This window comes from Chelonoidis abingdonii, chromosome 4 (assembly GCF_003597395.2).
Source record: "Chelonoidis abingdonii isolate Lonesome George chromosome 4, CheloAbing_2.0, whole genome shotgun sequence".
NCBI classification, from domain to species: Eukaryota; Metazoa; Chordata; order Testudines; family Testudinidae; genus Chelonoidis; species Chelonoidis abingdonii.
This window is the reverse complement of record NC_133772.1, coordinates 45,787,881-45,801,995: the sequence shown is the minus strand read 5'-3', so window position 1 is coordinate 45,801,995 and position 14,115 is coordinate 45,787,881. Positions and strand designations below refer to the sequence as shown.

Sequence of the window (14,115 nt, the reverse complement as noted above, 5' to 3'; positions counted from 1 at the left end):
TCTTCCCAGTCTTCTGTAGGATAATGACAAAAGAATATTATGCATGACATCAACAGTTAGCTCTGTTGCCTTACTTATTGTTACTTGCATATAGAGTTGCAGGACAGTGGGTATTGGTGAAGGCAGTGAAAGGGTCTGAGATAGATTGGAAGCATGCTGTGTAGTCTAAGTGGTTGGAACAAGTACTAGAATCAAGCACCCTTAGCTCTGCCAGATTCCAATTATAATCCGTACTGATTCTTGTATCCTCTGGGCTACATTATAACCAGCCGTAGGGGTCTGAGCCAGAGGACCAACTGGGCATAAAGAGGTTAGGTCACAGTGTAGCAGGGAATCAGCCACTATGGAGTGTTAGCACCCACTGCTGTGCACAAGTGGAATGTGTGTGGGCGTGGACAAGCCGTGGAGCCTTGACTGTCTCCCACACATGTTGGCCGCACAGCTGGGTTGGTATTGAGAGGGTATGAAACTATGCCAGGTAAGGGCTGGCAGGAATTTTATTTCTATCCACAGAGGTTAATTGCGGGACTTTAATTGTGATCTTTGAATCACAGTTCCAGTCTCATATCCTCCTTGAGGCAGTGACAAATTACACAAATTCTCTAGACGGGTGAGTCTTGGCACAACTCCACAATGTAGCCCTTCAGGGTTTTAGATGCAGACAGTTACCCCTCTTGGTTCTGGTATTTCCCATTTGTAAAAAGGAGATTTAATAAACCGCCGTGTCTCTTGGAGGCTACTGTTCAAGGGTTGATTCAATGTGTGTTAACGTGTGTTTTGGGATGAAAGTGGTATATTAAATGGTAAAAGTAGTATTCTTTATATGATAGTTATATGTGTGATTAATTAAAAAAGTTAAGTCACGGCAAAACACTCTTGAAATTTAGTTAACAAGGAACAGGCAGTCAACTGAAATTCTGTCAATAACTCTTGTGTTTTATTTCTTTGTATGGCTCCACACTGGAAGAAAGGGCACATGATGTTCCAGTGACGGGAACAGGCATTGGCTTTCGGCGCAAACGGGCAAGCCAAGGGGAAACTATCCCATCCTTCTTGACAGGCCAAAAAGAACCTGTAAAGTAACAGGGTAACTAAAGAAATCACACTTCTTTTTGTAACGCAGTAGCACTGGGAACAGTAATATACTGACAATGTACATACACAAAACAATGACCCATTTTTTCTGTAAGCCCCTTGGTGTGTTACTACGCTTCCATAATTTGTAGTGATTCAGAATGCATTACAGAAGGTTCATTACAGAAAGTCAATGAATTCATTGATGCTGAGTAAGGGAAACAATCAAATCACCCTCCTGCCTGGACACAGTGGGAACTAGGGCAGCTGCTCGTTGCAAGAGGTTGTTGTGGATGATAAGGAAGCGTTGTTCTGTGGCAGCATGGCGGGGCTGGAACGCTGGAGTGGGGTGATGTGCTTGGGTTGGTACTTTGACATTCCATGGACCCTTCCTGTCTCTCTTACATTACAGGGATATGAGTGGCCATTGGTAACCTCCATCGAGTGGTTCTGCAGATGTGCTGTGGCTTGCAGAGGTTTCCCCTCTATGTTACCCCGCCAATCTCTAACACTTGGTGTTGTGTGTTCCAGTGTGAACTGGCATGTCCAGGGCTCGGGTGTCTCGGATTTCCCCTTACCACAGAAACACATGCGCACAATTTTATTGTCCTCAGGAATGGCACAGTCCTTTGTCAAGGTGTCTGTCGTGTGTGGTATGTAATGGGAACAAGATTACTTCTCATTGAATGACTGTGGAAGACTCTCCATCAAGCCTCAGAGAATTCTGAAAACAAATTGCAGGATAAGGCCTTAAATTTCATACAAACTATGACTTGCCAAGATAGAGCACAGCTGATAGTAGGAGACCCAAAAAGTCACTAAGGGTCAAATTTTAGGTGTCGAAATAGCTTTGAAAATCTGGCCCTGTGCTCTTGGACAGTCTTCTTTCAGCACCATTTTTTGGAAAGAGGTGTTTCTAGCATATTCATTACCATGTTCTTGTCTAACATGCCTGTCCTTACCATGGACAGGACTGTTCAGGTGTCATTTTCCTATGGCTTCTGTAAAAAATAGGAATACAATCATAAATCCTTTCCCTCTCCCCGCCTCCTTTTTTTTAATGTAAGCTATTAGACATCTCACATAATAAAAGTAGTTTTAATTTCTGGCTGAAATGTTAAATTTATGATGGCATATTCACCTGTAGCAGCAAGAGCATGTCTGAGTCCCGCAGCAACATTCACCACCTTCTCTGTGAGGGACTATTGAAACATAAGAAAAACACATATTTTCAATTTGCATTTTACACCTCTCAAAAGGAAACATGTTTTATCAAATGCAAGAAAATGGTATCGTATTTACAGACTATATGTCACAGAGTTCAGCACAAGATATTTATTTTAGAATATATTTCAGTCTCATTTCAATATAGTCTTGGGCATTTCTTAAGAAAACCAAGCAAAGCTTCCAGAAGTGTCATAGTATAGCAACAGATCAACAGTTGAGCTCAAAATACTCACATGAAGGAAGAAATCTCAGCAATTTGTAACTAAGATGCAAACATACACAATTTTACAGTCCCCTTTTTATCATACTGGATATTCAGTAACAAATATCAGAACAAGTGGCCCCCTTAGTCCAAACGCAAAACAATTCACTGGTTCCAACACACTTTGATGATGGGCAATTTAATAATTTAGGTAGAGCTGGCAGCAAACTTATAGTTAATGGTGTGTAACACTTCAGTTATAAGACCTCCCTGTCTTTAGGTATGAACATTGAATTAAACTGTATTATAACACTTATGCACAGAGGGACCAAATTAAGGTTGCATGGAATGCCTTAATTCTAGCATTTCCTAACCTGAGGGCTTGATTTTGCAAACTTCACATTCTTTTAACATAGTTTTGTGGGTGTAATATTGATATAAAAGAAATGGCAACAAGCATGAGCATTTAATGTAACACAAACAGTGCTTACAAAACACTGCTCACGTGGTTTATTAAATTAGGAATCGACAGATATATACTAGCTGTGTAAAACCCCACAAGTAGATGCAGAATGAGCCTGCGTTGTCAGGGTGGTAGACTATAATTATCAATAGTAATGCAGCAGCTTTCAAGGATGGTAGGTGCTGTACAAACACAACAGTTCCTGCGCACAAGAGGACAAGATAACTTAACAGGTCTCTCTCTCATTTCTATAACCATGCTGTCCCTGAATTTAAAAAAAGTAACAGATAGGCTTTGGCACTGGCAATAGACTGGTAATCCTAACCAAAGAACCAGAAAGGACTTTGCCGTTTCTGAAGCTTTACAGAACGGGAGTCCTCTGCAATGCAACAGAAATAGAAATTTATTTGGAGAGGAAAGAGTTTCATTAATGTTCTAAAAATAGAAACCCAAGTGTAAATAGGGATTAATTAGAAGGAGAGAATAGTGCTGTCATGAGGAATTCCTTCACACTGCTGGGTTCATAGCCAACAGTAGTAAAACTCCTCTGATACATAAATCTTAGCAGCTATTTCTTATAAGATTTTTAAAGCAATTACTTCAGAAATAGATTCTGATACCCTTATTCACTCTAAGTAGTGGCTTACCCCATGAGTACTCCCATTGACTGCAATGATGACTATCTGTGGAGCAAGGTATTATTCAACACAGGCTGGGGTTTAAGAGTCTGCCCCTCAGCGTTTATGAATGCAAGAGATGGACCAATAAGGAATGGGATTCCCTAGTCTCCAAATATATTTCTTTTGAAACTGATATGGTTTGATAAACCTTTGGAGGTTAAATGAGGACAATACAAATATATTTTTCACTTCCTTTAAAATTCTTTTTTTTAGCTGCTGCTTATCATTTCAAAAGAAAATGCATCTAAAATCCATAAAATTTTAATTTCCCTGAACACACACTAGTTTCTTATTGCAGGGATGATCAAAAGTGCTGATTTCTCACAATAATTTTTCTTATAAAAAATAAAATTTAAGGAACAGATTCTGCAACCTTTGCTAAAAGATCTTTCTGCATATTATGTTGTGCTGCTAAGTTATAAATGCAGCACAAAACCAAAGAATTGGCATTTATATAGTATGTGTCAGCAGAAGGAACTCAGTTGAACAAAAACTTTCCTACAGTAGACGTCCCAGAACACAACTGATTATATTGAAATCAGCTATTTTTTAACCAGTTCTTCTTCAATCCTTTGGATTTTTCAACATAAAGCCCTAAGAGACTAAATAAAATTTAAGATCAGTGGAAATCCTTTCCTTCTCTCCTCAAGTTTGTACTGAAACATTTCTAACACCTTATAAGCCCTGGGTCAGAGCCTCAGATGGTGAAAATCAACATAGCACCTTTGACTTCAGTCAGTTTACACTATTTTGAGGATTTAGCCTATTGTTTGGTTGACTGTGGCTATTAAAATATGTGTGGATGAAATTTTATGTCCTTTTCCAAAATGTACCATTCTCCTTTACTAAAAGTTGGCACCTTCGTCATTTAACACACACACACACACACCTTCCTGAAGTGCTGACTTTCTAATATGTACAACAGTATTCACTCTCTTAAAATGCCTAATCCTGGATTTTTATCATTCACACGAGTAATTCTCTTGTCTTCAATGAGTCCAAGTGCTTAATCCAAAACTCACTGAAATCCATAGGAGTCTTTCCACTGATTTTAGTGAGTTTTGTATGAGGCACTGAAAATAGGACAAGATCTGTAGAGGACAACTTTGTTGAGTCTAGTATCAGAAGGGTAGCCGTGTTAGTCTGAATCTGTAAAAGTAGCAGAGAATCCTGTGGCACCTTATAGACTAACAGACGTTTTGGAGCATGAGCTTTCGTGGGTGAATACCCACTTCGTCAGATGCATGTAGTGGAAATTTCCAGAGGCAGGTATATATATGCAAGCAAGCTAGAGATAACGAGGTTAGTTCAATCAGGGAGGATGAGGCCCTGTTCTAGCAGTTGAGGTGTGAAAACCAAGGGAGGAGAAACTGGTTTTGTAGTTGGCAAGCCATTCACAGTCTTTGTTTAATCCTGAGCTGATGGTGTCAAATTTGCAGATGAACTGAAGCTCAGCAGTTTCTCTTTGAAGTCTGGTCCTGAAGTTTTTTTTGCTGCAGGATGGCCACCTTAAGGTCTGCTATAGTGTGGCCAGGGAGGTTGAAGTGCTCTCCTACAGGTTTTTGTATATTGCAGTTCCTGAGTCTTTACCTCAATCTTTTGTGGGATCAAACATCCTCCTGAAGTTTGAGGGACTCCTAGTTGTCCAAAAGAGTTAGACCCACAGGATAAAACTTGGCCATTTCCTGCAACATAATACAGCCTTGTTGGACCAGTGCAACTCATAACATTATACCTTAGGGTACATTTATGAATTACATGCAAGATACCACAGCACAGCATATAAAGAACTGAACTCTTCTTTTTCAAAAAGCTCAAGAGCTTGTGTTCTTATAAACCATATTCAGTAAAGGTCTAAAGATAACTGAAGAGGGAGTGTGCCGAACATACAGCAATTCCACTTGCAAAGCAAAGAGCATAAAACCTCTGAGCACTCAAGCTTTGTACAGACCTTGGTACAACAGAGCTCTGTGCTTTTACTGTATGTAATAATATTTCCCCAGGCTCTAGTTGGACACAGTGTGGCCCAGTGGACAGAGCACTGGACTTAGAGCCCTGAATTCAATTCCTGGCTCTGCCACTGGCCTGCTGCGTGACCTTGGACAAGTCATTTCACTGCTTTGAGCCTCAGTTTCTCCATCTATAAAATGGAGATAATGATACTGATCTCATTTGTAAAGAGCTTTCAGATATGCTGATGAAAGCACTATATAAGAGCTAGATATTATTAGTGACATGGACTTACCAGTAAGTATGATTGTAAAATCCCAGCCACAGGCTATTTGTATCACACAAACACTAGACAGTGCAGTGCATGAAGTAAAACACAGGACATCCTCAGTGTGATTGAGTCCCAACTGTCCTTCTTTGTTTTGGCCACATACAAAGAGTTCTCCTGCACCTGCAAAATAAAACCACTGTCACAGTCATAACACAGGCAAAACTGAATCATACACACATCGTGATCCTCCAATAAATTAGCACTGTGTGCGTAGGCCTTATCTTCTCAAGACAGAATTATATATCTTTAACAAATTAAAAATACACTTTTCTTTCTTGTGTAGACACAGACATGGAGAATGTGACTGCCAAGGAAGATGATTTTAACATTAACATTGCTCCCTCTCTGTGTTTCAGAGTGAAGTATTTCATCTGACTCACTTTCTCCTTCATATCCTTCCTATTTCTTAAGTAGCTATTATTTATGATAGAACTTTCTAATCAGGGGTTTGGACACCACATAAGGTAAGGAATAACCTACCTTTTCAAAATGAAATATCCTTTTTTTCCCCCAAAAGTAATGAACCCTCTTGCATAATAAGCAGGTAGAACAGGCTAAGAAATAATTATCACATAATCATAAAATGACTATTAGAGGCAACTGAAATAACATAACTCCTCTCCAAAACAATTTAATTAATTGGCAGCAAATAACTTTTCCACTTAGCAATTAAAGATTGGCACCTGCTAGAAACTGCAATCCACACACAGGTGGCAGCACAGCACTGAGAGATTCTCATTCAGAAACATGCCAGTCCTTGCATTGCACATGTCATGTGAATGTCTGTTACCAGTAATAACTGCAGAGTGTCCTCCTCCTCCAGCAATGCTCTTAATGTTTTGATGTTTGCAGGAGAAAACTTTCAGAGACTGAGGCAACAGCACATCCTCTTTATGACCAAGGCCCAGCTGCCCATAGCTGTTTGCACCCTTTAAACATATACAGAAAAATAAAAATATGAAAGAGCTTTATTGATAAAGCAATTTATTAGCTTTTAATTAGAAATGGGTTTATTCAGGGTTTGCAAAAACTCAGCCTGTCCGTATTTTGATATGCAGAACTTAGAACCCAGATACCTTGGATCTTAGGCCCATTATATGCAAACCCTTAAAAATTACTGAGTAGGCATCAGATAGTGCAAGTTCAACATGCCTCTGCCATTAAACATCAGCCACTTTTATCCACTAGTACAGGGGTAGGCAACTTATGGCATGTGTGCCGAAGGCGGCACGCAAGCTGTTTATCAGTGGCACTCACACTGCCCGGGTCCTGGCCACCAATCCGGGGGGGAGGGGGGTCTACATTTTAATTTAATTTTAAATTAAGCTTCTTAAACATTTTAAAACCTTTTTTACTTTACATACAACAATAGTTTAGTTATATATTATGGACTTATAGAAAGAGACCTTCAAAAACATTAAAACGTATTACTGGTATGCGAAAACTTAAGTTAGGGTGAATAAATGAAGACTCAGCACATCACTTCTGAAAGGTTGCCAACCCCTGCACTAGTACTTAAGACTTCACAAGAGTACAGTGCTGCTGAAAAAGATGAATACTGCATGTATATTATACACTCGAAGAGCTGTATTTCATTCAAGAGCAGCAGGTCCACCTAAGCACTTTGCAAAGTTTGTTGGAATCTCCATTTTTAAATCTTGCAGTCTTACATGAATTTTGTTGAGGAAATTTTTAAAAAAGGAAAGGGTACTGATTAGGAGTAAAGAGATGGTATTACCATTGCATATACAGTATTTGTGAGATCATTCCTGGAATATTGTGTCCAGTTCTGGTGTCCACTCTGTTAAAAGGATGTTGACAAATTGAAAAAGGTTCAGAAAAAAACCTACAAGATTTTAGGTCTAGAACACCTGCATTTACAGTGAGAGACTAACGATCAATAGAGCCCTGCAAATCTGCAGCTATCCACTTTATATCTGTAGATGGGGATATCTGCAGACCATGTTTTCAGATTGCGGATGGATGCACACCCAAATTTTATATCTAGAGCCCTGCAAATCTGCAGATATCTGCTTCATATCACATTTGCAGATCATGGATCTGAAGCAGATACAAATTTTGTACCCGCACAGGGCTCTAACGATCAATCTATTTTGTTTATTCAAGAGAGGGTTAAGAGGTGACTCAATCACAGTCTGTAAGTATCTACATTGGGACAATATTTCTGAAGCAGAAATTCTTTAATCTAGCAGACAAAGGCATAACACGCTCCAACAGCTGGAAGGTGAAGCTAGCCAAATTCAGACTAGAATTTGAAAGATGCAATATTTTCACAGCAGTTATGTACTTGATGCGGGAATCATTTGGTGAAATTCTATGTCCTGCATCATGCAACAGGTCAAACTAGAATTACATGATGGTCCCATCTGGTTTTAAAATCTATTAAATAGTTTAATTTTTCTCCACTGTAGCCTGAAATATTATTAGAATCAAATAACAATTTCCTAAGAATATTTGCACTGGGTAAAGAAGAAGCCTGAGTGAGCAAATGGATTGAGACAAAGTGGTAATTGCTGTATTGTGCATAGTATTTAAAAGATGCATGGCAATGCCTACTGTATGCATGTAAAACTGTAGCGAATACATGTAGGACCTGTTATAAACCACAAACATAGGGACAAAAGTTACTATGTAAAAGTTTAAGAGACTGCATTAATAAACTACTAGGTATTAAAGAATATAAAAATGTGAAGTGCCTAACTGCTGGCGTACACATGCAGGATTCTCCATAACTAGTACTCATATAAAAATATTTGCAATTGTAATCCATACAGAATCCGTATTTATCACAGCAATCACTGCAATGATGTATCTTAAGCAAGGGAATGCCTCTTTTTAGAGAAATACAGTATGTAATGCAGAATGTTGTACTGTACAGTACAGGGGCTGATTTCCAGAGCTGCTGAACAAGGTTCATATTACATTTTAAATCATGGTATGGTTTAAGTTCACAACTTGAGATTCAGAAAAATAAAGTAGTCAGCATCACTGATGCAGTCCATAAATCTGTGGGCAGGCAGTTCTTCAGTACTTATGTTGCCCTCAATACCATAGTTACCGAGCGCCTCGCTCCCCTTCCTGAATTTTAGTCTCACGCCATCCCTGTCAGGTAAAAAATATTATCCCCATTTTACAAATGCAGAACGGAGGCAAAAAATAGATTAAGTGATCTGCCCAAGATCACATGGCAAGTCTGTGGCTAAGCCAGAAACTGAATCTAGGACTGGTCAGTCCCAGTTCAGTGCTCTATCCATTACTAAACCATCCTTCCTATCATGCACTAGCAAATCAATTCCAATGCAGCTTCTCATTCAAACAACATGGAGTGTCATAAGGAAAACTATGAAGGGTCTGCACTGTGATACCATACATAGTATAAATGGCCACCGCTCTCACTAATTTACCAAATAAGTCCTTAAGTGGAGACCTACTGTAAACATCTGGCTGATTATTTTAAAAAACAGCTATCCTATTTCTCTATGCCAAAGTTTGTTTATTTTTTGCATGCGTTTCCATATTATACAAACCCTCAACCCACAGAGTGATATGAATGGCATAAGCTGTGTTCTTTTTATGCAGCCCTGGACTTGTCAAATATTCCACAGAAAAGCTGCTGAATATTGTCAAATTCCTTTTTATAATTGTACAAATAAAATGTAACCCTGGCTAACTAAGAAAATTTGGCAAGATAATTTTAGGCACTTTGAGCCAAATTCACTGCTGGTGTATGCTCGTTCAACTACGATGCTATTGATGGAATTGTGCCTGAATATATCAGTGCTAAGTTTAGCCCAGTGTGCCTGCTAAAGAATGGGTAAGGCTTGTTAGTGTTAAAATTATGCATGTAATGATTATGATAACAAATGTAACCACCCTCCACTGAGTTTTCATTAATGTAGATGTTCTCCCAGCATAACACCCCCAAAATGAAGTAAGAAGCTCATGCTGTCTCATTTGGAACTTGGAACAGGTGAAATGGAAACACTTGTCTCTCATTAGGCAACTCCTTTAACTCAGAGAGGGCATGAAGAAAAGCCAGTGGTATATTTATAAGCTAAAACCAAGCCAGATAAATGAACAGCACAAAGTAACCACTGGAAGTTTTAAAAGTCTGAGGCTTCTCAAAAGCACTAGTTGATAGATCAGCCAGACTCATGGACTGCTATCAATATCAATTCCAATAGCACATTTACTTGCCTGCAACAACATTCTTAGCAAAAGCCTGTTACTGGGTGTTGGTGACCTCAAACCCAAAATTACTGCCCCCAAGCAGAAATTAATCATTAGGATTTTTCACTGGCCCTTTTCCACCTCAAATCCCCTGCCTCACCTGGGTTCTTTCTCTCTCCCACACTGGTTATGGAGTACCTGATGTGTCTTAAAGAGAGATGGTATCAATTAATAAGCAATGAATGTAGTAAATTTTAAGACTGTATCACAAAAGGGCACTTGGATGGAGAGGTCAAAGTTCATTTTAGGGATTTTGGTTGCACTGCATGGCCTACAACAAATTTCAAGATTCCAGCCCATTCGGCAGTTGGAAATTGGTGTTAATCACTCAATTATAAATAGTACATATAATATCAGATGGTTTGGTGATTTATCATCACTCACTAATTGTACAACTCTTCTAGGAGGGAAACTTATATACTCACTGCAAGGAGTATAACATAATTAGATGCTGGGGGTGGGGAGAAGGGCAAGGCAAGACAGAAGGAAGACAGAAGATGGATATCTTGGGCAGCTAGCAGCCTTCAAGATGGCAAAATAAGGTTTCCAGTTGCCTGAGGTGCCTATTGCCACTTACTCTTGCAAATTTGTATTATGCTTATTTTTGACCAGTATGGTTACTGCACACCAGAGTTCATGGGTGAGGATCAGAGCAGGTAGGGGGCAACTATAGCTATCCATACCATGCCTCTGATGTCTCCTTTATGCACTACAGCTGAAATCCTGGTCCCACTGAAGTCAATGGCAAAACTCCTCTTGACTTCAAAGGGAAGGGGGAACTTCTGGATGAATTGGTGTGCATGAAGCATGCAGATATTTGAGCAGAATGCAAACTGACAAGTCAGCAGCTATGATCTTTTTGCATATGGGCTGTGGTATGCATAGCCCACTGCTCCCTCTTCCACGGTGTACAGGCCAAGGCACAATCAGCTACTAATGGATTATTTTTGGTGGATACTAGGTGACTGTATTATCATATGACACATTGCAATGGTACACTGCAGAGAGGGACAGAGAGACAACACATTTTCAGCTGTCTAGTCCAGGAAACCTTTAAATAGGGTTCTGAACAGACATCCCAAACCCGCTAAAACACAGAAATTGGGCTTGTTTTTGGCTTAATTGGTTTGTGAGTCGCTTGTTGGCTAGTTTTTCATTTGCAGCTTTTTGGCTTGGCTCCCAGCAAGCAGGGGAAAGGGCGGAAGATAGTCAGGTGCACAGTGGGCCCACCACAGTTCCAGACTGCACACCAGGGGGATCTAGTCACATAGAGTGTTGGGATTCTTATAGATTGGTTTGTTTTGAAACAGGATTAGCTTGATTTCTGACTTACTGTGAAAGTCAAGGTGCTTATCTATCATGTGAAAGTTGGCAACTGTGGTTCTGAACAGCAACCCCTATTTGGCCTTGAGTCGGTTAATTTCACACTGCTAATACTTAGCAAAGCTATAAAGTAGCAGAGGTGGCACTCCAGTCTCAGGCAGACATCACATTCCACTCACATTTATAAGGTGATCTTCACAACAATAAGAAACAGAAATTTGATTTCTTTTTTAAATAAAAGCTTAAATTCTGCAGACATTGATGGCATAGGACTTGACACTTGCCAGAGCAAACTCCTCTCTAACTCCTAGCAAGGATTTTTTTCAAACACTTTGGACAGTAGTAGTTCTCCAAATACACACAGCTGCTGAGAGTCTCTCACATTGCTTGAGGGGGAGGGGGAGGCGCATAATATAGAAATCTTTCAGAAAATATATTTTATTTCTGAGCTTTTTCAAATGGGATCAGAAAGGGAAGGATCACAAAGATAAACATTAAAAAGGAAGCACAGAAGCACATAATCTGTTCTACGGGAAGATTAACAAGGTAGCTCCAGAAAAAGAGGGAGCTTTAATACAACCATTCCATGGCCTTTTGCTATTTATTTTTTAGCACTTTTATTCTGTGTGGCATGTTTGTATAAGGGAAGGCTTTGCTACACCCAAACATACAAATGGCAATGCCCATAATGTGTGCACTAGAATTGCATCAGGAGTAGGAAAGGCAAACTCACAGAGTTCAACAATGCACCGCATAGCCACACTCATCTTTAATGCAGGCAACCTGAGGAGACCACTGGACCCAACATACAATGTCCCCACTTGTTATAAATCATGGGCTTGACCCTGCAATTGCGCACATGGGTGAACTGCTGTCCTTGCAAGGAGCCTTATCATATGAGCTGGAACTAGTGTGCTCCAGCATCCTCTGGCTTGAAGTAGTAACAACAACCCAAATACATGGTTTCTGCCTTCAGCACTATCATAAACAGATGGTTAAGGGTTAATGTCTCTTTTACCTGTAAAGGATTAAGAAGCTCAGTAAAGCTGGCTGACACCTGACCAGAGGACCAATAGGGGGACAAGATACTTTCAAATCTTGATGGAGGGGAGTCTCTGTGTTTTTTGTTTTGTTTTTGTTGGTTGTTCGCTCTGGGGACTGAGAGGGACGGGATATCATTTTAGGCTCTCCAATTCTTTCTGAATCAGTCTTTCATGTTTCAAAATTGTAAGTAATAACCAGGCAAGGTAGATTAGTCTTACGTTTGTTTTCTCAACTGGTAAACGTGTCTTTTTGCTGGAAGGATTTTTACCTCTGTTTGCTGTAACTTTGAATCTGGGGNCAGCCCAGCCCAGCCCAGCCCCTTCCCGCCTGAAGCCCCGCCTGCGCCGGGTGGAGAGGACAGGGCGGGCCGTGGGCGGGGACCCTGGGACGGGAGGCGGTGCTGCGGGTCACTGGGCGCTCGCTACTTCTTTCCCCGCAGGGCCATGCGTGCTGCCCGTGCGCGCCTTGTAATTTCCGGAGCCAGCCAGCGAGCGAGCCTTCTCCGAACAGGCCCGAGCTCTCCCCAGAAGCTTTCCCCTTCACGTACACACAGATCCCCCATGCTGCAGCTACGAGAGACAAGGAGCCGCTTCACCGCCCAGCTCCCATTCCTATCCTGAGGCCTCTCTCGCCTGGGCACTGTGGAAAGCAGGAGAGTACGTGCGCCTGTCATTCAGACTGTAACATCAGGTGTCTGCCCAGGCCCTCTGAATGCAGGAGACCCAGACAGCCTTCCCTCTGGCCTTGCCTACTTTTCAGCTGCTTGGCTTCAATTTTCATAACTCTAAATATGAGGGGGTTTTAAATCATATAAATGTGATTTACGAAAAAAATTAAAAATGGTTATGGTGGTTTATTTAGCTAGAGCTAGAAATAGCCCTGGCATTGTATATCATGTTGTGGTTTTTGTAAGAAAGGATAGTAGCTGGTAGTTAACATTTGCCAAGTTTTGCCCACATCAGCATTGGTGGCAAGCCAGGCAATGTCATGTGTGTCAATGACGTTCATGTCCCACTTCCTGCGATACTCAATGTCATGCAGCACAGCACATACCGTCTCTGCTGGCACATCTTGGATGTCAATGCAGCACTTGACCGTGTGCACATGGGCAATTTTGTATTAGCCACTTTGATACTACACTTGCAAACTGCCAAATGGATAATATGTAGTTAGACTGTAAGCTCTTTGGGGCAGGGTCTGCTGTTTTGTTATATGTGAGTACAGTGCCTAGCACAAGCTGGGCCCTGATCCTACCATACAAGTAAATCATCATTGTCACCCACATATTAATAGCATATTGACAGATTGTATGCTTTGGTCTCTGTGGTATCTTATGTGAACTGTTGTTGTTGTATAGTCCAAATTAAAAACAATCCAGAATTATGTTAAACCTTTTGTTATTATTTAAATATTCTTGACTATAACATCCCAGTAGGATGTCAATTGTTTAATCCCATATTCATCTTAAAACTGTTGTATTGTCTCAGACTTCAGTTTATATACAGAAGACCAAATTCCTGCTCATGTCTGGATTTATGCCCCCAAATAAACACACGTTTATTATGCTCTT

At 40.4% G+C, this 14,115-nt stretch overlaps 1 protein-coding gene across 1 annotated transcript in view; it reads right to left on the bottom strand.

Moving 5' to 3' along the window:
• Positions 1 to 12,268, bottom strand: part of SERGEF (secretion regulating guanine nucleotide exchange factor) — a 270,842-nt gene extending 258,574 nt beyond the window's left edge. Inside the window, exons 1-5 of the mRNA XM_075065841.1 lie at positions 12,173 to 12,268; positions 6,718 to 6,856; positions 5,892 to 6,047; positions 5,237 to 5,331; positions 2,216 to 2,276 (exon numbers count right to left, since the gene is read on the bottom strand). Coding sequence (XP_074921942.1) covers positions 2,216 to 2,276; positions 5,237 to 5,331; positions 5,892 to 6,047; positions 6,718 to 6,856; positions 12,173 to 12,268 — 547 coding nt within the window. The remainder of the gene's footprint in view (positions 1 to 2,215; positions 2,277 to 5,236; positions 5,332 to 5,891; positions 6,048 to 6,717; positions 6,857 to 12,172) is intronic.
• Between the last annotated feature and the right edge of the window lie 1,847 nt (positions 12,269 to 14,115).